Source organism: Saccopteryx leptura, chromosome 3, assembly GCF_036850995.1.
Source record: "Saccopteryx leptura isolate mSacLep1 chromosome 3, mSacLep1_pri_phased_curated, whole genome shotgun sequence".
NCBI lineage: Eukaryota > Metazoa > Chordata > Mammalia > Chiroptera > Emballonuridae > Saccopteryx > Saccopteryx leptura.
This window is the reverse complement of record NC_089505.1, coordinates 159,288,674-159,313,448: the sequence shown is the minus strand read 5'-3', so window position 1 is coordinate 159,313,448 and position 24,775 is coordinate 159,288,674. Positions and strand designations below refer to the sequence as shown.

At 39.1% G+C, this 24,775-nt stretch overlaps 1 protein-coding gene across 3 annotated transcripts in view; it reads right to left on the bottom strand.

Moving 5' to 3' along the window:
- Positions 1 to 16,755, bottom strand: part of SAMD13 (sterile alpha motif domain containing 13) — a 91,427-nt gene extending 74,672 nt beyond the window's left edge. For 2 of the 3 annotated variants that reach the window (XM_066376668.1, XM_066376666.1), the window contains exons 1-2: positions 16,674 to 16,755; positions 11,898 to 11,982 (exon numbers count right to left, since the gene is read on the bottom strand). In XM_066376668.1, the coding sequence (XP_066232765.1) occupies positions 11,898 to 11,982; positions 16,674 to 16,683 (95 nt within the window). In that variant the 5' untranslated portion in view covers positions 16,684 to 16,755. Of the gene's footprint in view, positions 1 to 11,897; positions 11,983 to 13,367; positions 13,452 to 16,673 lie in introns of those variants that run through there. The other variant, XM_066376667.1, reaches the window with a different exon arrangement.
- Between the last annotated feature and the right edge of the window lie 8,020 nt (positions 16,756 to 24,775).

The following is a 24,775-nucleotide window of genomic DNA, read 5'->3' as shown; positions in this document are numbered from 1 at the left end:
AGAAGCAAAGGCAACAAAAACAAAAATAAGTAAGTGGGACTACATCTTACGTCAAACTAAAAAGCAAAGGAAACCATCAATAAAAATGAAAGTCAACCTATTACATAAAAAAATACATATTGGCAAATCACATATCTAATAAGGGGTTAATAGCAAAACGATATAAATAACTCATAAAATCAATAACAAAAAAAATCAAGCAATCCAGTTTAAAAACAGGCAGAGGATCTAAATAGGCAATTCTGAAAGAAGATACACAGATAGCCAACGTGTGTTTGAAAAGGTGCTCAGCATTACTCATCCATCGGGAAAATGCACCACAAACACAGAACACCGAACACAGGTTAAAACGTCTATCATAAAAAAGACAAAATGTAAGTGTTGGGGAAGATGTGGAGAAAAGAGGACCCTTGATCACTGTTGGCAGGAATGTACTTGGTGCAAGCCACTATAAAAACAGTATGGAGGTTCCTCAAAAAACTAAGAATGGAACTACCGTGTGACTGAGCAATTCCACTTCTGGGAAATTACTTATCTGAAGGAAATAAAAACACTAACTTGAAAAGATATCACACCCCCATGTTCACTGCAGCATTATTTACAATAGCCAAGACTTGGACGCAACTTAAGTGTTCACCAATGGACGTATTGAAGAAAATGTGGTATATATACAATGGAATATTATCCAGCCATAAAAAAGGAAATCCTCCCATTTGCTACATGAATGGACTTTGAGGGCACATGCTAAATGAAATAAGTCAGACAGAGAAAGACAAAGTCAGTGTGACCTCACTTACATGTGAAATATAAAAGTAAAATATTTAAAGGAAATTGAAACATCCAAACTCACAGATACAGAAAATAGATTGGTGGGTGCCAGAGGTAGGGGAGGGAAATGAGGGAAGGGGTCAAAGGCACAAACTTCCAGTTATAGAACAAATGTCATGGGAACATAATGTACAGCACGGTGATATATTACTGTACTTCCCCATGTTAAGATGCACCCTTTTTTGAAAAATTTGGAGTCTAAAAACTGGGTGCATCTTATATAGTGGTTGTAGATTTTTTTACTTGCATTTAAGAAGTGAGGCATTTCAAATGCCATAGATGGAACTGAGGATGAGGCAATAGATGAAGACAGTGATTTATCATCAGACACAGATGAGGACAAGCTAATGGATGGGAGTTTTGACAGTGATGAGGTGTTGTATGAATTTTATGATGAATAAAATCTGAGTTCAATAATTTTATGTAATACTTTTTTTTTTCAAACTTCAGGCCCCAAAATTAAGGTGCATCTTATACATGGGAGCATCTTATACATAGGGAAATACGGTAGCTAGTAATACTGTGGTGTATATTTGAAAGTGACTAAGAGAGCAGATCTTAAAAGTTCTCATCACAAGAAAAGCAATTGTAACTGCATAGTGGTAAATATTAACTTGACTTTTTGTGATAAGAACATTTCACAATATATACAAATAACTAATCATTATGCTGTACACCTGATACTTAAATAATGTTATATATCAATTATATCTCAATTTTTAAAAAAGTTCATAGCATAATATTAAATCAGGTTTAAAACTTTACAACTTTCATTACTAAGAAAAGCATCACTTTACTAATTATAATGGCAATGGAAGAAGACTTGAGGTGGTGAACACAGAGCAATGTACAGATCATATATTACAGGATTGTACACCTGAAACCTATAGAATTTTATTAACCAATGCTACTTCAATAAATCCAATTTAAAATAATTTTTAATTAAATTTTAAAACTTTGTTTTCATAACGAAACAACACACTAAACTCAAAGACAGAGACAGATAGTGAGATGCACGTGCAACAGAAGACAGGGCATTAATGAGAAAGAGCTTTGAAAATCCTTGCTAAGCTCTGATGCTGTGAACTTTCTATTGTAGTAGAGCTTCTCCACTGAAGGGTAAGGGACGCGGTGGTGGGGAGAGAAACCGCTTCCTGTTGAAAAGGGAAGAGGGAAAAAAATAGACCAACTGATAAAAAAGAATAAGACTAAGTGAAGGACAAAAAAAAAGATTCAATACTTATGATTTGTACGGATATAAATATACATGTAAATTACTCACATAAAGAACTGTTTTTAGAATTTAGTAAAAATTCTAACATGAATCTAACATGGTCAAACATAGATCAGTGATAAGAGTATCAATGTTTATGATTAATTCAAAATCTGTGTAGGCCAAGGTCAGGCGCCACCTGTGTTCTACTCAAGGACACGTGGCTTGAGCTAGAGTGATGTGCAGATGGCTGCTGTTGTGCTGGGCTGGGAGGTGCCCAGGAGAGGCCCAGCTATGAACCAAGGTTGGCTGCTGCTAGTGTCCGGCCTGGGGCCACTTAGTGAGCGGTATGGGGCACGCTGAAGCCAGATGCTGCTTGTTTGAGAGATTTTAGGAAAATCTGAAGCATGAGCCAAGACAGGCAATTCACAGGGCAAAGCCACTGGAAACAGCTTGGGAGGGCGAAAAGTTTGCTGGGGTGGGATCTCAGGGAATCACCAGGGCAGGGCAATGTGTAAGCCAGGTTGATGGAGACTCAGATATGGTGCCTGCCTGCCAACTTTGTGGGGGAGGACTTAGCAAAGAAACAATGCCCTCTGCCAGTACTTCTGTTTGGGAGAAAGCAGCCCCCACCTCAGCTCTCACTCTGATGACAGACAATTCAGTTCTCCTTGTATGTCCTTGGTGCCTTTTGAGCTGCTGACCCAGCATTGGAGTTCAGAGCGAGTAAGTCAAAGTAAGTTCATATCTGAGTCCTTAAAAGAAACTGCCTAGGACCCTAGCAGCCTCCGTCTCCTCAGCCTCAATCCCTGCTGGTTTTTGTTATAAAAACCAGAAGTTATGGGAATGTCTCTTTCCAGCACTGGAATCCTGGGCTTGAGGGTCTGGTGTGGGGCTGATACACCTCACATCTAAGGTGGGACCTCCACAGCCAAGATACCTCTCCAGATTTTTATCTGCCACACGTGGATGTGGGCTTCCACATCCTATGTCTCCACCCCTCATACCAGTTTTAATGTGAATTCTTCTAAGTCTCTAGTTGTAGGACTTCTATGCAGATAAATTTCAGGCAGTCCTGAATGACGGTTCTGTAGTTCAGTTGTCATTTTGATGTGGTCATAGGAGGATGCTGGTACCGCATTTACCTACACCACCACCTTGACCAGATGTTCTGCCATTTTTCTATGGTACTTTTCTGTTTGCGGTTTTCTTATTGATTTGTTGGTTATTACTGTTGAAGACTCTGAACATAAAATGAAGTTGTACATTTCATTTACTCTTGTATTTCAGAATGAGTTCAAGTAGAATCTGGCCCTTGGTGATTATCATGTTAAATCATTTTGACTTATAATATTCAGAATTTTAGAGATCTAAATGAGCATCATGATTAGAGATCTAACAATGCTATGTCAAGACCAGGAAGCAGAAATAAATGAATGAAGGGAGGAAGGAAGTCCAACAGGATGTGTTTAATATTGTCAAGGAAGTATTGATCCTCTCACAATCATTTAGGTAACTTTGCCAAATTGAAGGCTTGAAACACAAGTTCTAATCATCTTTTACCTGTTCTTACAACAGTGACATAATTATCCATGGTTTGGCATTAGAATAAGCCAGTCCCAACACTGCCTAATACCAGATCACTTACAGTTTATAAGACTGAGTGAGGATAGTTATAAGACAAGCTGGTTTGGAAGCAAAAAAAGAGTAATCTTGGAATCATTAGGGCTGGGTTCAAACCTCAGCTTTGCCACATTCTCACGTGAACTTCAGTCACTTCTCTGAGGCCCGGTTTGTTTCCTTGAAGAAAGACTGCAATAATATTTACCATATCTAATGTTGCAAAGATTAAATGAAGTAACGTTTGTGAAGACGATTAGCACAATGAGTGGTTCACATTAGGCACTGTGGTGCTTTATGAACTGCAGTCTAAAGACTATCACTGCTATATCACTCCACAGTCTAAAGTGCCTTCTTTTCATCCTCATTACAACTTTTCATTCCTATTTTACAATCAAGAAAACCAAGTCAGAGAGAAATCAAATGATTTACTTAAGTAATTATTCTTCTGCTACTTAAGAAACAGAAGCCAGGTCAAATCCTTCTTCAGAACCTGACTTGACTCAGAGTTGAAAGTCTATCCGTGGCTTTCCAATGTCGTGCTGAATTTCTCCTTGGTGTGTCCGAATCTGGGCTAGGAGTTTTGTTTCTTTCCTAAAGGAGGATGAATTTTCCCTCTCAACCAATGAACTAACTAGATTCAAGAAAATAATTTCAGACTTACAACTGAAAAGTTGCAAGAGTAGTACAAAAATTCCATATACTATACCTGCCATATACTGTACCTTCAAATGTCTACATTTTACCACATTTGCTTTATTCTTCTCTTTTTTTGTTGTTGTTTTTAAGATTTATTGATTTTACCTTTTTTTTTTTTTACAGAGACAGAGGGAGAGTCAGAGAGAGGGATAGACAGGGACAGACAGACAGGAACGGAGAGATGAGAGGCATCAATCATTAGTTTTTCGTTGCGCATTGCGACACCTTAGTTGTTCATTGATTGCTCTCCCATATATGCCTTGACCGCGGGCCTTCAGCAGACCGAGTAACCCCTTGCTGGAGCCAGCGACCTTGGGCTCAAGCTGGCGCCCTCAGGGTCTCGAACCTGGGTCCTCTGCCTCCCAGTCCGATGCTCTATCCACTGTGCCACCGCCTGGTCAGGCTATTCTTCCTCTCTTTACTGCCCTCTCCCCTTCTATATAAAGAGGCAGAGGAAACAGCTCCACATTGAAATTCATGGTCTTTTTAGAGTCTTAAGCAGAAATAAAATATAAATATATAAACTAGTCCTGATACCTACAAGCCTCCCTGTTATACATTCCTCCTATAGAGCTTAGTTTAGAGCAGTGGTTCTCAACTGGGATGATATTGTCCCGGGGATATTTGGCAATGTTGGGAGATATTTTTGATTGTCATGATCAGAGAGGGAGTACTAGCATTTAGTGGGTAGAGACTATGACACTTTTACACATCCTACAATGCAAAGGACACCCCTCTCCCAAAACCAACAAAGAATTATTTGGCCCAAAATGTCAATAGTGTATAAGTTAAAAAAAAAAAAGCTTGACCTAGTACTGTGGTTCTTAGGACATCAGCATCAACATCACCAGAGAGAACATGTGAGAAATTCACTACCCAGGCCCCATCAGAAACCTCATGAATTAGAAACTCTGGAGATGGGGCCAGCAATCTGTATTTTAACACGCCCTCCAAGATGATGCAAACTCAAGTTTGAGAAATAGCAGGCCTAGTGTACTTGCCTGACCTGTGGTGGCACAGTGGATAGAGCAACAACCTGAAAAGCTGAGGTCACTGGTTCAAAACCCTGGGCTTGCCTTGTCAAGGCACATATGATAAGCAATCAATGAATGAACAACTAGAGTAAAGCAACTATGAATTGATATTTCTCATTCTTTCCCTCTCGCTCTCTCTCTGTAAACTCAATAAGTAAAACCTTTAAAAAATATTCTGTACTTACAAGAAATATACCATTTTGGAAAGGGAAGTCCTATCTTTGTTAAATTATGGTCATATTATTAGATATTTGCATCCATCTATAAATCCTGAAGACAAACAAAATATGGGCTTCCACAGTCTTACATCAGTGAGAGCCATGCTTGTAGTAAAAGTGACTGAAAGCCACCTCTGACAATCTAGTCACCGAAGTGCAGAAGAAATGACTTGGGCTTCAGAGTCAGCCTTAAATATGAAACCCAGTCCCACTGTTTAGTAGCCATGAAATCTTAGAAGGCTCTTAACCTCCTGGAGCTCCAGTTTGCTCAGCTATAAAATGGGAATAATAACACATACCTCAAAATAGAATTACAAGGCTGACACAAAGTGCTAGACACACAGAAGGGACTCCATAAATAGTAGCCTTGTAAAACTAAAGCTCTGATCAGGAGAATGTGGCCAGTGAAAAAGGGCTATTATCCCCAGCTTCTTTGGAAATGACTCTTCGTAACAGTACATTCTCAGTAAAGCAACTGTGTTTTCCTTACCTAGAAAGCAAAATGAAAGCTACTGTAAGCTCCAATTTTGGTAGATCTCAAAAATAGCCTTAAGAGTCTATGTTTTATGCCTTTGGGGATTCTGCATTATAATCTTACTCTGCCCTGTCCAACAAGTTAACCACTAACCACTTGTGGCTATATAAATTAACTGAAACTTCTATTTCTTGCTAAGGTAAAGTAACAGGGCTCAGATTTACACTTCTGCCTAAAACAACTAAAAAACTAGACAAAATATGTGAAAGAATGGCACTAAAAGCATTGGTCATAAGCAATAAAGAAAACACAACAAAAACAAAAATCAAAACAAAACAGAAAAACAGAGGTCCCTAAGGGATGGGAAACAGACAAGGTAAACTCCACCCAGTTACCACCTGGAGAAAGATTTCAGTCTGTACATAAGGCAGAGTCCTAGAGGAAAAAGAGGTACACAGGGAGAGCCCTGGAGATCTCAAGATCTCAAGTACTTAACGGGGTACTGATTATCACACAAGTGCGAACACTAACTGAGGTCACAGAAGGAACCACTCAAAGGAATTAGAACACTTTTTGGAGATCACGCCGGGATGGGAATAGTGCCTGTTTTCATCTGCCAGAGAGAACCTAGGCGTTTAGGAGCACTGGTTAGAGTGCAAACATGAGTGCCACCTCAATAAAAGGGGAAAAACACCCTTAGCTTGAACAATTCTTAAAAGTAAGACTTAATAGGACCATATTACTAATTTCCAAGTAATGTAAGCACATTCCAGTCAAGAATATTGATAGAAATACAAAAATATCCAGCAGCCAACAAGGTAAAATTTACAATATTCAATAAAAAAATTACCAAGCACACTACTATGGAAAAGAGTATGAGAGTCCATTAAAAATTAAAAATTATTACCACATGACCCAGTAATTCCACTTCTAGGTATCTATCTAAAGAAAATAAAAACACTAATTTGAAAAGATACATGCATCCCTATGTTCAATGCAGCATTATTTACAATAATCAAAACTTGGAAGCTATCTAGGTATCTATTAACAGATGAATGGATAAAAATGATGTGGTATATATTTATATATAATGGAATATTACTCAGCAATACAAAAGAATAAAATGTTGCCATTTGCAACAATATGGGTGGATCTAGAAGGTATTATGCTAAGCGAAATAAGTGAAAGACAAATACCATATGATTTCACTTATATGTGGAATCTAAAATAACAAAACAAAGCAAAACAAAAACAGATTCCTAGAGAACCGATGGTGGCTGGAGGGAAGGGGTCTACCAGATGGCTGAAAAAAGGTGAAGGGGAAGAAGTAGTACAAATTTCCAGAGATCTAGTGTACAGCACAGAGAATACAGTCAATAATATTGTAACGCCTGATCAGGCGGTGGCGCAGTGGATAGAGCCTCGGACTGGGATGCAGAAGACCCAGGTTCGAGACCCCGAGGTCGTCAGCTTGAGCGAGGACTCATCTGGTTTGAGCAAAAGCTCACCAGCTTGAGCCCAAGGTCACTGGCTCGAGCAAGGGGTTACTCAGTCTGCTGAAGGCCCACGGTCAAGACATGTATGAGAAGGCAATCAATGAACAATTAAGGTGTTGCAATGCGCAATGAAAAACTAATGATTGATGCTTCTCATCTCTCCGTTCCTGTCTGTCTGTCCCTGTCTATCCCTCTCTCTGACTGTCTCTGTAAAAAAAAAAAAAAAAAAAAGTAACAATTTAGTATGGTGACAGATGATTACTAGACTTAGTGCGGCGATCACACCATAAAACAGTGGTCAGGAACCTATGACTCGCGAGCCAGATGTGGCTCTTTTGATTGCTGCATCTGACTCGCGACAAATTTTTAATAAAAAAATAATGTTAAACATATAAAACATTCTCACGTATTACAATCCATTCATTTCCTACCACTCATGTTCATGGTTGTGGGTGGCTGGAGCCAATCACAGCTGTCCTCCGGGACACACCAAATTTTTATTGGATAATGCATAATGTACACAGGTCGTTGTATGGCTCTCATGGAATTACATTTTAAAATATGTAGCGTTCATGGCTCTCTCAGCCAGAAAGGTTCTTGACCCCTGCCATAAGGAATACAAATGCTGAATCACTATGTTGAACACCTAAAATTAGTATACTCCTGATGCAACTCTAATTTAACATAGTTTTAATAACAAAAATTACCAGCCATGAAAAGAAGCAGAAAAATAAACCTTATAATGAGAAGAAAAAAATCAATCAACTGGATTGAGAAATGACATAATTAGTAGAAAAGTGCATTGAAACATTTATTATGACTATATTTCATTTGTTAAGATGCTAGAAGACTGAATATGTTATACAGAGACATGGAGGATATAAAAAATGATCCAAGTTTAACTCTAAAGATGTAAATACATTGTCTGAAGTGGAAAATGTATAGGGAGAAATTAACAAAGATTATACACTTCAGAAAAAAGATTAGTGAACTTGAAGGCAAAGCAATTGAAACTATCCAAAATGAAACACAGAGATAAAAGACAAAAAAAAGTTACCAAGCATTAGTGAAATGTAGAACAATATCAAGTGATCAAATTAGAGTCCCCAAAGAAGTGGGGGGAAATAAAAAAATTTGAAAAATAATGGTTGAAAAAATTTTAAATTTGATGAAAACTAAACCCACAGATAAAAGAAAAAAGATTTCAAGCACCAGAAAGATGAAGAAAACTACGCTGGTCTCATAATCAAATTGCTTAAAAATCAGTGATAAAGAGGAAAAATAAAAGCAGAGAGGGGAAAAAAAGATATTATGTGCAGAAGAAGAAAGATAAGAAAAAGATGAAATGTTTTCTCTTAAGATCAGCAATAAAATGAGGCTGTCCAATCTCACTATTCAACTTTTTATTGGAGGTCCTATTCAGTGCCATAAGGTAGAAGAAAGAAATAAAGGGCATCCACATTGGGAAGGAAACAGTAAAACTGTCTTTACTCACAAAACATAATTATCTTTGTTAAATACCAAAAAGCTACTACAATAAGTGAGTTTAGCAAGGTTGTAGGATACAGGGTCGATATAAAAAAATCAATTGTATTTCTATACAGTAGCAACAAAAAATTAAAATTTAAAAAGCAATACCATTTATAATAGAATAAAAATATAAAATACGTAGGCATAGATCTGACAAGAAGTGTGCAAAAGCTGCACATTGGAAACAACAAACATCCTGAGAGAAATTAAAGACCTAAGTAAATGGAGAAAAATGCTGTGTTAATAGGTTGGAAAATACAATACTGTTAAGATGTCAGTTCTCCCTCAATTGATCTATAATTTAATACAATGCCAATCAAATCACTAGTAAGCATTTTTTTGTAGAATGAGCCAAACAAGTCTGAAAAAGAAGAACAAAGTTGGATGGATAACACAAACTGATTTCTAGATGATAAAGTTAGTTATAAAAATAGTGTTTTATTGGCATAAACATATACAAAATTATCAGTGAGAGTCCAGAAATAGATCCACACATGCATGATCAATTAATTTTTCAACAAAGTTGCAGAAACAATTCAACAAATGCTGGAACAATTGGATATCCATAGGCAAAAAAACAGCTACCACCAACAGAAATACTTTTATTCTTAACTCTCACCATACACAAAAATTAGAGTCCTGAATCTAAGAAAACATAAGAGAAAATTTTTGTGACCTTGGATTAGGCCAACATTTCTTAGATATTACACTAACAACACTATGCATAAAGAAAAATTGATACACTAGACTTCATCAAAATTAAAATCTGCACTTTGAAACACACTAAATAGAATGAAAAGATAAATCACGTACTTCAAGAAAAGATTTTCAAATCACGTTTGTGATGATATAGAACTAGAATGCTCACACTCTGCTTGTGGAAATGTAAAATAGGACAGCCAGTTTGAAAAATAGTTTGGCAGTTCCTTAAAATGTTAAACATACACCTACTATAAAGCCCAGGCATTCCATTCTTACATATTTACCCAAGAGAAATAAAAGCATATGTCCACACATAGACCTGTATACAAATGGTCAAAGCAGCTTTATTTCTAATACCTAAGAAATGTCTACCAACAAGTGGATGGATAAACAGCAAACCAATTATTATATATCTATACAACGAAATATTACTCAGCAATAAAAAGCAGTGAACCACTGGTACACACTATAACATGAATGAATCCCAAATTAATTCTCCTAGGTGAAAGAAACTAGATAGACCCCTACGACCCCTGAAAAAAATTACATTCTCAGTAATTCCATTTATATAAAATTGTAGAAAACTTAAACTAATCTATAACAACATATCAGTGGTTGCCTAGGGATATAGGGGCAGGGAAGGATGGGGGTGTGAATAGAGAATACAAAGGATTATAAAGAAACTGGGGGTGATGGGTATGTTCATTATCTTAATTGTTACAGTTTCATGGGTATATACATGTCAAAACCTATCAAATTTTCTACTTTAAACACATGTAGTTTATTATCTGTCAATTATATTCCAAAAACTTTTGTTAACTTTTAAAATGGAATAAAATTAAAAGTTCAGTTCATCAGTTACCTTGGTCACATTTCAAGTTTTTGATAGTCACATGCGGCTAGAGAGGCTACCATTTTGGACAGAACAGAATAAAACTTTGCTATCAATGCTTCAAGTGCTATTGGGCAGCACTAATCTAACACATACATTGTTTCTTTCATTCCTCCTACATCTATCTACCCCAAATTTTAAGAAAGGGAATAAGCACGGCAACATGACACAAATATATAAATTACCTGAAAAAATTCTAAAAAGCAGATTTTATTAAGTGTAACGTAACTTCAATGGCCCAAATACCTTCTATTCATAAACACAGATAGCACAGTGTTTTCTCATTTAGGCAGCACAGCTTCTATGGACTACATTTAATTAGTTCCCTCCAAAGCTCAAGTTGAAGGCAATTTTAAACCAAATGACATGGAAAGAAATGAAACAGATAACATCCAATTGGAAGTTACTTTATCTTTGTAATCAGAGTAGTTATAGCTTCAATATAACTCTTAAATGAGAATGTACACTTTCCCGTATACTCACAGATATCTTTGTGAGTTAACTTTTTGTTCTGTTTCAGAATATGCTCCATAATGCAACTGAATTTTCCTACTTTAAAAAGTCAAGCATATAACGTACAACAAATATAATCAGAAGTTTCAAATGTGAGAACAGATATTAAAATAGAATGTTATGGTATGCACTGAAATCTTTCCCTTTCAAAGAAAAGTTCATAATTTTATGAACTTTTAGGACAAGAAAGTTGTTAAAACTGAATATTCACACGGAAGCTTTTTTTAATTTTAGGACAAGAAAGTTGTTAAAACTGCATATTCACACGGAAGCTTTTTTTCCTTCCCTCATTATAACTTTCAGTTTTGAGAGAGGTGATTTTATTTAAAAAGACTTGAACTCTCATTTTCTGTCCCCACCCTTGTAGCCTATGGACTTGGAAGGCAGAGTATGTCTGCTAGATATTTTTATTTCCATACACAAACACAGGGCTGAAATCCTGAACCGTCCCTTTTCCACTAACCCTTTATGCACAGTTTGATGTCTGAGTCATCTGTCTTAGAAACAGAATATGCAAAAAGGCACTGGGGTAGTGGGGAGAAGGGAGGCTGGTGGCCAGTGTAGCCCAACCAAGACAAGCCCCCAACAGTGTCCTGTAGGAGATAAGAAGTATAAAAATAGAAACCAAGTCCCTATGTTGTTTGCAGAAGCAGAACTCACAAGCCAGTTTCACTTACTTTTTTACACGGAGAGAGCCATTTTCCTTGTTTTCCATGTCAACAGATAGCATGGGAAGGCTGCAGGGTTCCTTTACTTCAGCAACTAATCAATAAGGGAGAAAAGCTTGTGTTTAATTCTTAGAAGTGAGAGAAGCATATATATTCTGAGTCGGAAACATAATGGTTCCTTTAACAGCTTCACACCAGTTCATGTATGTTTGTTTAAACCTCCAGTTCCCTCAGCGATTGGAGAGATGTGATTAAACCTAAAGAACGGAGAGGAGACGGATTGGGGTGCTTTCCTCTGTACTGGCACTCCCTGCCTGGACAATAAGCATTCGCAAATGAAATTGAATGCTTGTTCAAAACAAGTTCTGTGTGAACTGGCACAGCTTCCTCTGGATGCAAGCTTTCACTTAAGACATTGCAACTCACAAATGAGTCGAAGTGGAGAAAAAACAATCCCCTTTTCCTACCCCTTCCCACCACGGGCTATGATTTCTTTTTCTTATTGCATTTGTTTTTTTGTCTACTCCCACTCTTTCTATATTTTTTTCTTAACAATGCCAAAGAGCACTTAACGCTTTTGTCAGCCAGTATCCCCCTACCCTTGCATACACTCAATGAAAGCCTCAAAAACCTGCGAGATGGCCATGCTTTGGTAAAGCTGGAAGCTCACAAAAATGTCAGATAGCCCTCAGCACAGAGAGGTGGTGCTGGGTGTGTGTGTGTGTGTGTGTGTGTGTGTGTGTGTCAGAGAGGGTAGGCAGCTAATTAGATTTATGTAAAAATCACCAAAACAGTCAAGGAGATATAATAGCATCAAACACTTGGTCTTTTTGTTTAGTAGGATGAGGACTGTGAAAAAATAAAAACCATCCGCAACTAATATGCAATTAACAAGATGAAAAAGCTATGAACAAAACTGCTTTAAAAAAAACTAGTTCTGTTCTGAAACGTGCTTGCTCCTCCACAGCTGAAGCCATAAATTAAATACATTTCCTCTCAAATCACTTTATACTTCGGCACTCCTTCTCGAGGGATTACTCTGACATGACAAGTGCATCATTTAGTATATTCACAAGATTTTATCACTGTTAGAGAAGTAGATGATTAACAAATAATACTGTCAGTGTGGGATAATCTTCACTCCTGATACACACACACACACACACACACACACACACACACACACACACACAAACTTCCAGTTGCTAAACCACTTAGATCATTCATAGAGAAACCCAACATTTCATATACATATAGATATTAACAAACATTCACACACCGTTGCAGAGTAGACAGAAGATAGTGCTGCTGCTCCATGCCAAAACAATTTAGTTCAGTTGGAATCTGTTAACATATTCACCATTTTCTAAGCATCTCAGAAAACAAAACAAAACACTCACAATGATACTCTGTAACACCACACTACATTGTCTTATTATTATTTTCTTTTTTTGGTGGAAGAGTAAAAAGAAAACCTACCTAGAAGCAACTAAAACATGTCATTTTTATAGGCTTATCAAGAACAGCCAAAGAAACCCCAGTGTTTTCTTTCACAAAGTAGGCTGGCAAAGGAATTCAATAAGGAGGTACAATTTGACACAGTGAAATAAAACCAGGCTGGCTCTCAGCCAACATGACGTTAGGAATCACACACAAGCTGCACCAACTGCCTTCTGGTTCATGGCTGACTTTTTAAAGCTACAGTGTGCCTGTTCACTTTTGCTAACTACCTTCAGCACAGTTAGTGGAAGTGAATGAATCACGAGTCCAAAACCTGCAGAATTCTCCCTGCACCTGTCTTGCACAAAGAGAAACAACATGTATCAATAGCTTATTTTCTCCCTCCCCTTCATTGTTGCTGCATGATTAAGTGTTTGCTGTTGTTCTGAACATGAACATCGTGTTTCAAACTCTTTTTTTCTCTGCGGGGGGGGAAACAATATATAAGAGAAAATACCAGAAAGAACCCAGTACTTATGAGCTATAAACAGTGAACATCCAGAAGCCGCAGTCCTGTGCTACGCTTCCTTCCTAATAGAGACTTGTAGACAAAGTTCCCAGGGCTGGCTTTTAAGTAAGCTCTTTGTGAGGATAAGGAGAGCATTGCCCAGCAGAAAATCCTTTTACTTTATTATGCAGGAAGTAATATATTTCAGAGGATATGCAAAGTAGATGACCAGATCTTCTGAGAATGCATTCATCCTACCAGATGAAGTCAGCAAAAATTCCAAATGAAACAAACCTTATTCGCCAAAACAATTAATTCCGGGGCGGGGGGGGGGGGTATTAAAATACTTTAAAAAGTGTTTATCTCATTTGCACAAAAAGTATAATTCCATATATTCAGCTAATACTTATTACTTATAAGCAAATGGTAATCTATTAGTTACATATGAAAAAGATATTGTGTATTTCCCACCATACTAAATCCCAATTCAGGAATTGGGAGATAGAATAAAGAAAGATTGAGCACAATCTTTTTGATGAAGTTATCCTGGTCAATCTCATAGTTTTCTTACTTGGCTGGGAACTTATGCCAGAGACATTCCCATTCCACAAACATGCTGCAGCCATACATAAAACATGCATAATTTTCACTGAAATAAACACCAATCAGTATTTGGACACTTAGGCCAAAATGTAAACAAAATCACTCAAGATAGGGTTGAGAACACACTTTTCCAAGAAGGATCCTAGAAAAGCCATCTGCTGCTGTAATACTGTATCGATTTGAGGCAGAATTGATGAGAAATCTGCAGGTCATCCTTTTTCTTAGTAATTTTTAGTGGCACTAGAAGATTAGCAACTATGATGTAAATTTATAACTTTGATTTCAAAGTCAAATTTCTTTTCTCTTACTTATTCCAGGAATGGTATTAGAACTTGTCAACTTTTTGAAAAATTACCACTGAGAAAAGATCTTTCTGCCCATCTTTGTCATTGCCCCCTTGAAAAAGCAAACAATAACGTAGGGATGAGCTCTAAGTGTTCACATATTTTTGAGCACCATTTATTGAGCATGGGTTAAACAGGTGGGTCTTTTTCCACCGCTGATCAAAATGATGAACTCTCTAGAGCTAGAACGCTCTTTCACCAACAGATTTTATAACGCTTTTGGAATTGATCTGAATTCCTGAACTGTTCTCCAACTAAACTCAAATGGGAGAGGGCAGGGTGTGAGTCCTGGGGGCAAGGAAGATGTCCTGACAGCACCATCTATCATGCTGCCACTCAGAACAAAATCAGGTTCAGTTCTCGACTCCTGAAAGGAGTAGCAAAGAAGTAGTGACACCCATTTTTCTTAGACACAGTCACAGGAAGGATTCTGTGAAGATTCTCCAAAAATTTCTTCTTATATATAGAAAAGGACATCCCCTCCCATCTTGCCTGCTGTGATCAAAAGTTTGCCTGTTAGACAAGGTAAGAGTTTATGAAGGTGTAGGAAGTTAATCCCGTTTTTTAAAAAACGAGCCTCAAAAGCATTCTAAATTCTGACACCAGGAGGTTTCACTTATCAGCTAGTTTCTAACTTTGGGATAAATTGACATTTGTGAGTATAAGTATATAGTCTAGTGCTCACCCACTTCCTTTTCACTCCCTTCAACAAACTGGTATTAATCTCCTTTTCTGCTAATAAAAACGATGTGTATGTGCATGTAGTGTGTGTGTGGTGTTTGTAGTGTGTAGCATAAGTGGTGTGTGCAATGAATGTGTGTGATGACTGTAATGTTTGTGCTATGTGTACTGTGTGGGTGTTGTACCTAGTTATGGTGTGTGTAGTGTGTGGTATGTGTTTGCAGAATGTGTAGGGTCCATGGTGTGTCTGTGTGTGTGCAAGTGTAGGGTGTGAGAGAGATACAAACAGACCCTCTGGTGCAGGATATTTGGAATGTGCTAAAATACCTTCCTTGATCCTCGTGTTGGGATTCTGGAGCAGAACTTTCAGGCACACTTGGGAATGGGCTCAGATAGGGGGGAGATGGGTCAGAAAGGGATGGAAATGAGTGCTTCCGTTAGGCTTCTTTTATTGATCAGCGGTCATCTCCCAGAGAAAGCCGCCTCACTCAGAAAGCCAGTGCCATCCCAAAGGAACCACCGCCCCTACCTCCCGTCCGGGTATCGGGGCGCCCAAGGGTGTCTAGCCCACACTGCAGAGCGCAGACCTTGGTCCATAGAGCTGCAGAAGAAATCTGGAGCCGTCGCCCGAAGGCACAGCAGAAGTCAACGGGTTCCCGTGGGCGCCTCAAGAGAAAGTGAGGGGCGGCCTGGAGAATGGGGCGCTGGGGGCTGGACAGAGGGCAGGCTACGGGACGCCAGAAAGCCTCTAGGACCAACGGTGCCGTTCGAAAGCCGAACGACTCAAAAGACTCGCTTGTGGGGCTGGCCACAGAGAGAAAAGTTTCTGGCCAAGACTTTCAAGAAACAGTTCGCTTTGAGTGTGGGGGTTCCCCGGGGGTTTCCTGTCTTTGGAAAGGGAGTGTGGGGGTGTGGCGCTCGCTGTGCGCCCAGACGAGCCTTGCCACCACCCATTTCCATACTGCGAGCTCGACCTCACTGCCCACGGCGAGCCACAGCTCTCCGCCGGGCCGGGCACGCTTCTGCCCCGAGTTCCACTCCAGGGTGACAGACTCCACGCTCGTGGGTGCAATAACCTGCAGAGGCACCGGACACACAGAATAGACGAGGGAGGGTTTTTATTGCGGATTTCTTCGTTTCCTTTCATCCGGGAAAAGGGTGAGGGCAGGAGTTTTGCCAGCGCCCTCGAAGCACGAGTGGACCACTTACCTCCCCGCATGGCCGGCGCCGGGAGGCTTTCCCCAGCGCAGAGCTCGGCGGCCGCCACGCGCCCAGCCCCAATGCAGCCAGCCCTGCGCGCGCGGCACGCTGGGACTTGTAGTCCTCTGCGTGTCGACGGGGCGGGGCCGGGCGGGGCGGGGAGGGGCGGGGCCGTAGGTAGCTGGGGCCGCCAGGAAGGGGGAAAGCCAGAGTGAAGTGATGGGAAGGGCCCTTGTGAGAGTAAGGGAGGGCATTTTTAAGAATTGAACCCCCCCCCCCCAGGGGAGCTAGGGGAGGGGAATCCTCCTAGAAAGATTTTTAAAGTGTGGTTTTCAGACGAATACCACGTTTTACTCAGTTGGTTTTGGCAATAATGCGAAAGGATTTCCTGGGCCAAGTTTCTATTATTCGAAGTTGCACTCTTCCTTCACTCCCAGCATACACGTGGCATTCCCTGCTCGCAACACTTATATTTCGTTGCTCACAGAATAACTCAGTTGAAGTCCTGCCCATGTAAATGGAGGGTGAATAATTGAATCTTACATTTGTAAAGCACTCGATAGCTTACAAAGCACTTTTTACTTACCAGTAATTGGTTCGTTATAGTAGAACCATAAAGCAATACTATGTTAGGCAGAGAAAAACTCAAGATGCAGGGAGCTTTTTGTGTTCACACTTAGCAAGACTTGGTTGGAGCCACTCACACTCCACTGCCTTCCCCAGCCCCATCTTAGAGCTGAGGAGAGAGTGTGGGGAGAAGGAGGGCTGCAGACACATGCGGTAGGCACAATGAAAGACAAGGAGTCTGCTGCAAAGGACTTCCTGCAAATAGCTGACGAATAAGTTCTTGTTAAATAAGGAGGTAAGTAAAACCAAAAGAAGAACCTATGGATTGGAAGAATAGAGTGGAAAGGAAAAGACAGGTGAAGTAGCAATAGAGACTGAATAGAAGGTTGCAATTAGGCTAGAGGCCATAGGAAAAGTTGTGTATATTCAAAAAAAGAAATTTTAGAAGCCAGGTAAATCTAGAATCTTGGTGTCACTTCAGAGCTAGCTCTGTGATCTTAGGTAAGTTATTTAGCCTCCTCAAACCTCATCTTTAAGACTTAAATAATAGTCCTTACTTTATTTTTTATTTATTTTATTTTTTAGTGAGAGAGAGAGAGAGAGAAAGAGAGACAGACTGAGAGACAGGGACAGACAGACAGGAAGGGAGAGAGATGAGAAGCATCAACTCGTAGTTGTAGCACTTAAGTTGTTCATTGATTGCTTTTTCATATATGCCTTAACCAGGGGACTCCACCCGAGCCAGTGAACCCTTGCTCAAGCCAGTGACCTTGGGCTCAAGCCAGCAACCTTGAGCTTCAAGCCATAGACATTTGGGCTCAAGCCAGTGACATGGGGTTATATCTATGATCTCACACTCAAACTGCAACCTTGGGGTTTCAAATCTGGATCCTCAGTGTCCCAGGTGGAATCTCTCTCTGCTGCACCTCTGCGTGGTCAAGCAATATAGTCCCTACTTTATGCTGTGGCTGTGCAGATTAAAAGAGATGCAAAGCCTTAGTATAGTGTTATTATTATTTATTATTATTAATTACTCAAATTTTAAAATAATATTAATATCATAGTATGATAAATATTATTTATACTCATATATTAGGCACTATACTAAATATAAATAATATTATTTATATATACTTTTGTTATCTTCAGAAACTTCTATTTTTTTAAAATATTTTATTCATCTACCTTAGGAGAGAGAGAGAGAGAGAGGGAGAGAGAGAGAGGGAGAGGAAGGGAGGGAGAGAGGGAGGGAGGGAGAGAGAAGGGGGGAAAAGTAGGAAGCATCAACTCCCATATGTGCCTTGACCAGGCAAGCCCAGGGTTTCGAACCCATGACCTAAGCGTTCCAGGTCAATACTTTATCTACTGTGCCACCACAGGTCAGGCCTGCAGAAACTCCTTTTGTGAAAGAATCAAAAGACAAATTGGAGTAGATGTACCAGTTTGGAGGTTATAACAAATTTCTAAGTTATGAGTAATGATAACTTTAACTACAGGGGTAGAAAATAAGCAGCAATGAGACAGACATGTCAGACGGAAAAAGGACAGAGCAGCGCAATCAATTGGATGTAAAGACAGAGAAATAGGGAATCAAAGATGGTTGCCATTTCTAGATTGAGTGATGTTGTCATTCACATAAATAGGTACAACTGACAGAATAACAGGTTTTGGAGGAAGATGACTGGTTTGATGTTGGACATGTATAACTCGAAGCTTTCTGTGTATAAATGACAGAGTGGCAATTGGAAGTATGGATGAGGATATTATGTGTAGAATGGAACTTTGAGAGCCAATCACTTAGGAGAGGTAATCGAAAATCATGTGACTAGGAAAAAGGAAAGGTAGCAGAGGTGGGCAGGGGGAGGTAAGGAGTTAGACAATGGCACCAGGTGGAACTTGGGGGGAGGGGAAAAGGAAAGTTGCAAGAGTGCAGTGACATGGAACCCAAGGGAGTGAGGAGGAGCCCATCAACAGGTCAAATGCTATAGGGAGGTAGCCAATAACAACAGAAAAGAGGCCATTGGACTTACTGATATGGAACTGCCTCCAGGAGTTGTTTTAAAAACTTACCAGGGTGATTTTGCCTGTCCTAGTGATTGCAGAGCGAGAACTACTAGAATGTAGTTGGTCTGCCAAAGATACTAAACATATTGCAATGCATGCAGGATTATCCTGAGCAGCAAAGAATTTCCCTGCCTCTGGTGTGCCTGGACTCTCCCACTACTCATTCATGTAGACCAAAAAAAAAACCCTGTTTATATTAACCTGAGCCTAGAATCTATTTATATGTAAATATAAAGTGCTTTTCATACAGTTTAAAATATACTAAATTTTCCTGGAATGTGGTGGTAAATCAAATGGCAATGTCAAATTGGAATTTGAATGACCAATACCATCCTGTTTGTGGCTGTCTATTTCATGGTGATTCTAAAGATGGATGCAAGCATCTGACTATTTCATTGTGTCTTTTAGTTCAGGCATACCTGAACAGTTCCATATCGAATCACACATTTACTTTGTCCTTTAAGTTATAGTTAAGGCATAGCTTTGAATTTTTAAAAATCAATGTGTAGGTATCTTATGACTTTCCCTTCACAATGCTAAACAGGATATTGCCCCATATTTGTTGTTAAAAGGGGCCTTAGGTTTGACAGGGCTGAAAACAATTTATTCAGTCAGTCAGTAAATATCTTTTGGGTGCTGACTATGTGCTAGGAACCATTCTATAGTTACTTGAGATATATAGACAGATAAAACAAAATAAGGTCACTGTCCTTATGGAGCTTACATTATGAGTGTGGGAGAGGCAGACAGTAAATAATAATATAAACTAAACAAGTAAATTCTATGGTACATTAGAAAGTGGTTTGTTACAAAAAATAAAGCAAGATAAAGGAGATTGGGAATACAGGAGAGTGTGGATTTAAATGTTAAATACGGTGATCAGGGTAAATTTTATTGACATGAAAGGATAGAAATGGAGTTGGTAAGAGAAGGGCCTTGTGGATTTCTGAGAGAAGAACATTCCAGAAAGAGAGAACAGTTAGGCATAAGCCTCAAAGTGAGTGCGTGCTTAGAGTTTTCAAGGAACACCACGGATGCCCATGTGGCTGATTTGGAGAGAGTAGGGAATGGGAGGACTGAGGCTAACCACTGGGTTGGGACAGGTGATGATTTGTAGGGCATTGTGAGAACTTTGGCTTTTATGCTGAATGAAATGGGAAGCTGCTAGAGCAGTGTTTCCCAACCTTTTTTGTGCCATGCCCCACCTTAACCTTTCTAAAATTTTTATGTCCCCCCCTATGTAACATACATAATTTTTAACATTAAAATATTGATTTGTTCACTTAATAAACATAAATGATAGGTTCTAGGAAGAAATCACTATGAAATTGTTAACAAAACACAGTAAGTAAAATTTCAAAACATATAATGAAAAACAGAAATTTAAATTCCAAATAATTTTAATACATATTTTTCTATATTAATTTATTATTTTAATTTAGTGTGATCCTTGCGCTTGATGCTTGCTGCACAGAGATTTTATATTAGGTTCCAATTTGGTTAGCTTTAGTCTTTAGTCTCCACGTTGTGTTATATCCAGCCGATTTCTTTTTTTTACCAGTAAATCATTTACAGCACTAAATCCACATTCAGCTAAAAATGAAGATGGAAACGGTAGCAATAGTTTTCTTGTACATTTGGTTGAATTTGGGTATTTGATTTCTGTTTCCTCACAAAGCCATGCCATCGCTCCTTTGATATTAAATAAAGCTTTAACCGACTCATCATTTTGCAATTCTGCGAGTTCTTCTTGATACTGCATATCTGATATATCAGACAAATCCACTAACATTGGCTGCATCATCCATGTTGGGAAATCAATTTGTTTTAAATCAGAAAATCTTTCTTTTAAATCAGCCGATAGAATATTCAAATGATTGACAATAACAAGCAAAGCGGTATCAGTTACTTCACATTTTTGGAGCCAATGAAACTGTTTAAAGTTTTTGTTGTTAATATGTTTCTGACATAACTCAATATTGGTAATGAAACCAAATATCTTTGCTTTTGCATCGACAAGAGTTTTATTTGTTCCTTGAAGTTGCTTATTTAATATATTTAGTTTTTCAAAGATATTGGCTAAATAACTCACAAATGCTTTACCATCTATTGTTAACAGATACTTCATTTCAGGTTTGTCTCTTAAAAAATCACTAAGAGTATCAAACAGTTCCATAAATCTTTTCAAACAGTTTCCTTTAGATAGCCATCTTACTTCAGTATGAAGTAAAAGTCTCACATGGTCTTCATTTTGTTCTTCACAAAATAGCTTGAAAAGACGCTCACATTTGGCACTAGCTTTAATAGCATTAACACACTTTATTACTGTATGTAATACTTCATTCAGAACAGGCGAGATGTTTTTAGCTACCAAGTTTTCCCTATGAATAACACAATGCACAAGAATCATTTCTGGATTCGTATCTTTCATCAATTTTAAGCAGCCATTTTTCTTGCCCATCATATTAGGAGCACCATCTGCAGCACAAGATGTTATATTTTTCATTGGTATATCATTGACATCTAAGTAGTTTTTTAGCTTATTATATATATCTTTGGAGGTAGTGGTGCTTTCTAATCTTTTACAGAACAACATTTCTTCAGCAAAATGTCCTTTATCAATATATCTTACGTAAGTTATCAATACTGCCTCACTGTCTCTCAAAGTTGATTCATCCATTTGCAAGGAGAATTTTCTTGTTTTCAGCTTTTCAATAAGTTGTTTTTCAATATCCTCACTCATTTCGTCTATTCTTCTGCTAACAGTATTGTTACTGAGTGGCATAGCTTTTACATCTTTGTCATCTTTTTCAAGAACTGTTTTAAGAAATGCTGATATTAAAATATATGTTAAAATATATTCAATGTGCCTGACCTGTGGTGGCGCAGTGGATAAAACGTCAACCTGGAAACACTGAGGTTGCCGGTTCAAAACCCTGGCTTGCCTGGTCAAGGCACATATGGGAGTTGATGCTTCCTGCTCCTCCCCTTTCTCTCTCTCTCTCTCTCTTTCTCTCTCTCTCTCTCTCCCTAAAATGAATAAATAAATAAAAATTTAAAAAAAGAAAAAATTCTACAAAAAAAATATATTCAATGTGACATAGAGTAAACGTATACTAAAAATTCATATTTATTTAAATGTATATAACACATTTACTACACTACCACCGCAAATCAAAAGGTATCTATATTTTTCCACTTGACAAAATTTTCTGGAAAGTTATGCTTCTAAAATTAAAATTGTCGTGCATGCACTATTATAGCCCCAATAATATTTATAAAATATTATTGCTTTCTAGCCCCGATGCAAGAAGTACTTAATAAAGAGTTTAATATTGATAAAAATAAAATCAAATACTTACCAATTATATCTATACAATATATATCTGTATATTTATTAAATCAACGAGCTTTTACAACAGTTTTGACACTTATTTCAAATTAACACCAACTGAATGATGTGAAACACTACAGAAGTTGCGATGGGCCAATTAGGTGAGAATAACGGCGTTGTTTAGCGAGTTTTTAAAACATCCTGGGTTCCCCGCGGCAGACGGCATGCTACACGGTGAACCCAGGACGAAGTTTACTTGATGACGCCAATCACCCAGTTGATATTTTGGTCTCGTCAAACGAAATTATCCTTAATAATTATTTACCGCAATTATTTAAGAATTGCATTTTTTGTAAAATTTGGCACCGATATCTAGCATTGCATTTAAATGGCCCGGGGCGAAAGAGTTAAAGTCGTGTCGAGTCCATTTTCAAATTGCCCCCCTTAACTATCGAATTGCCCCCCCTGTGGGGCGTGGGCCCCACGTTGGGAAACACTGTGCTAGAGAGTTTTGAGCAGAGAAGTGACATGGTCAGGCATATATGTAATATATGTGTGTGTGTGTGTGTGTGTGTGTGTATAATTTATTTATTTATCTACTTTATTGAATGATCAGGCAATATTTTCTTTTTAAGTGAGAGAAGGGGGGTAGAAAGACAAACTCCCACATACACCCTGACCGGGATCCATCCAGCAACCCCTGCCTGGGGTTGATGCTTGAATCAACCAAGCTATCCTCAGCACCCAGGGCCATCATTTGAATCAATTTAGCCACTGGCTGCGAGAGGGGAAGAGAGAGAGAAGGGAGAAATGGAGGAGGAGAGAAACAGATGGTCACTTCATTTGTGTGCCCTGACCGGGGATGAAACCCAGGACATACGCACACCTGGCACATGCTCTGTCCACTGAGCCAACTGCCCAGGACTAGGTAATATTTTCAAAGGATTACTCTGACTGCTCTATCCAGGAAAAATCATAGTAATGGTGAAAGCAAATGGTCAAGAAGCTATTGCAGTAATCTAAGCAAGAAATTCTAGTGGCTTGAACCAGAGTGGTAGCAATGAAAAGTGAAGTGGAAGAGGAATCCTGAATACCTGAGGGCACAGTGGAGGAGTTTCAGGGGTTGGGAAGGGCGGGAAGATGGAGAGAGATTAGGAGATGTCTGGAGCCTTGTGGTAATGAGAGCTCAGGAGAGACCTGGGAGTCTGTGACTTCTTGAGGTGACTGATATAAACAGGGATAAAAGGGATATTGAAATGAGTTTCAGAGGAGTGAAGAAATATTAAAATGGAGGGAAGACTGTGAGTGTGGGGAATAGAGATGAGTGTTAGAATCCCCTGACTCTGGAGCTGGAGGCGAATAAAATCAGCTGGACCCTTGATATATGTTGATGAAATGTTGAAGGCCTGGGGAGGGGAGGACTCAGTCCTTGGGCAACGCTGACTCATGGCTTCTGCCAGGAGAGGACCCAACTTGTTCAGAGTGCGGTCTTCTCCACCTCTGCGCTTGATCTTCTTTATGACGTTAACCCCTTTGATGGAGCTGAGGATTTGACAGCAAGCTGGTAATTACTGTACTCTAAGTACAAAGGCCCATAAACAATATCAATTCAATAAAATATATGTCTAAAAGAAGTGGATTTGTAATTGTGGCAATGAAGGAGGCAGTGTAGAATTTTGGCAAAGAAGGTCAGGAGGAAGTCAGGCCCTTAATGTAAAAGATTGCTCATTGGGCCCTGGCCGATTGGCTCAGTGGTAGAGCGTCAGCCTGGCGTGCAGGAGTCCTGGGTTCGATTCCTGGTCAGGGCACACAGGAGAAGCGCCCATCTGCTTCTCCACCCCTCCCCCTCTCCTTCCTCTCTGTCTCTTTCTTCCCCTCCCGCAGCCAAGGCTCCATTGGAGCAAAGTTGGCCCGGGCGCTGAGGATGGCTCTGTGGCCTCTGCCTCAGGCACTAGAATGGCTCTGGTTGCAACAGAGCGACGCCCCAGATGGGCAGAGCATCGCCCCCTGGTGGACATGCCAGGTGGATCCCAGTCGGGTGCATGCGGGAGTCTGTCTGACTGCCTCCCTGTTTCCAACTTCAGAAAAAAATTAAAAATAAAATTAAATTAAAATAAAAAAAAAGATTTCTCATTGGGAACAGGAG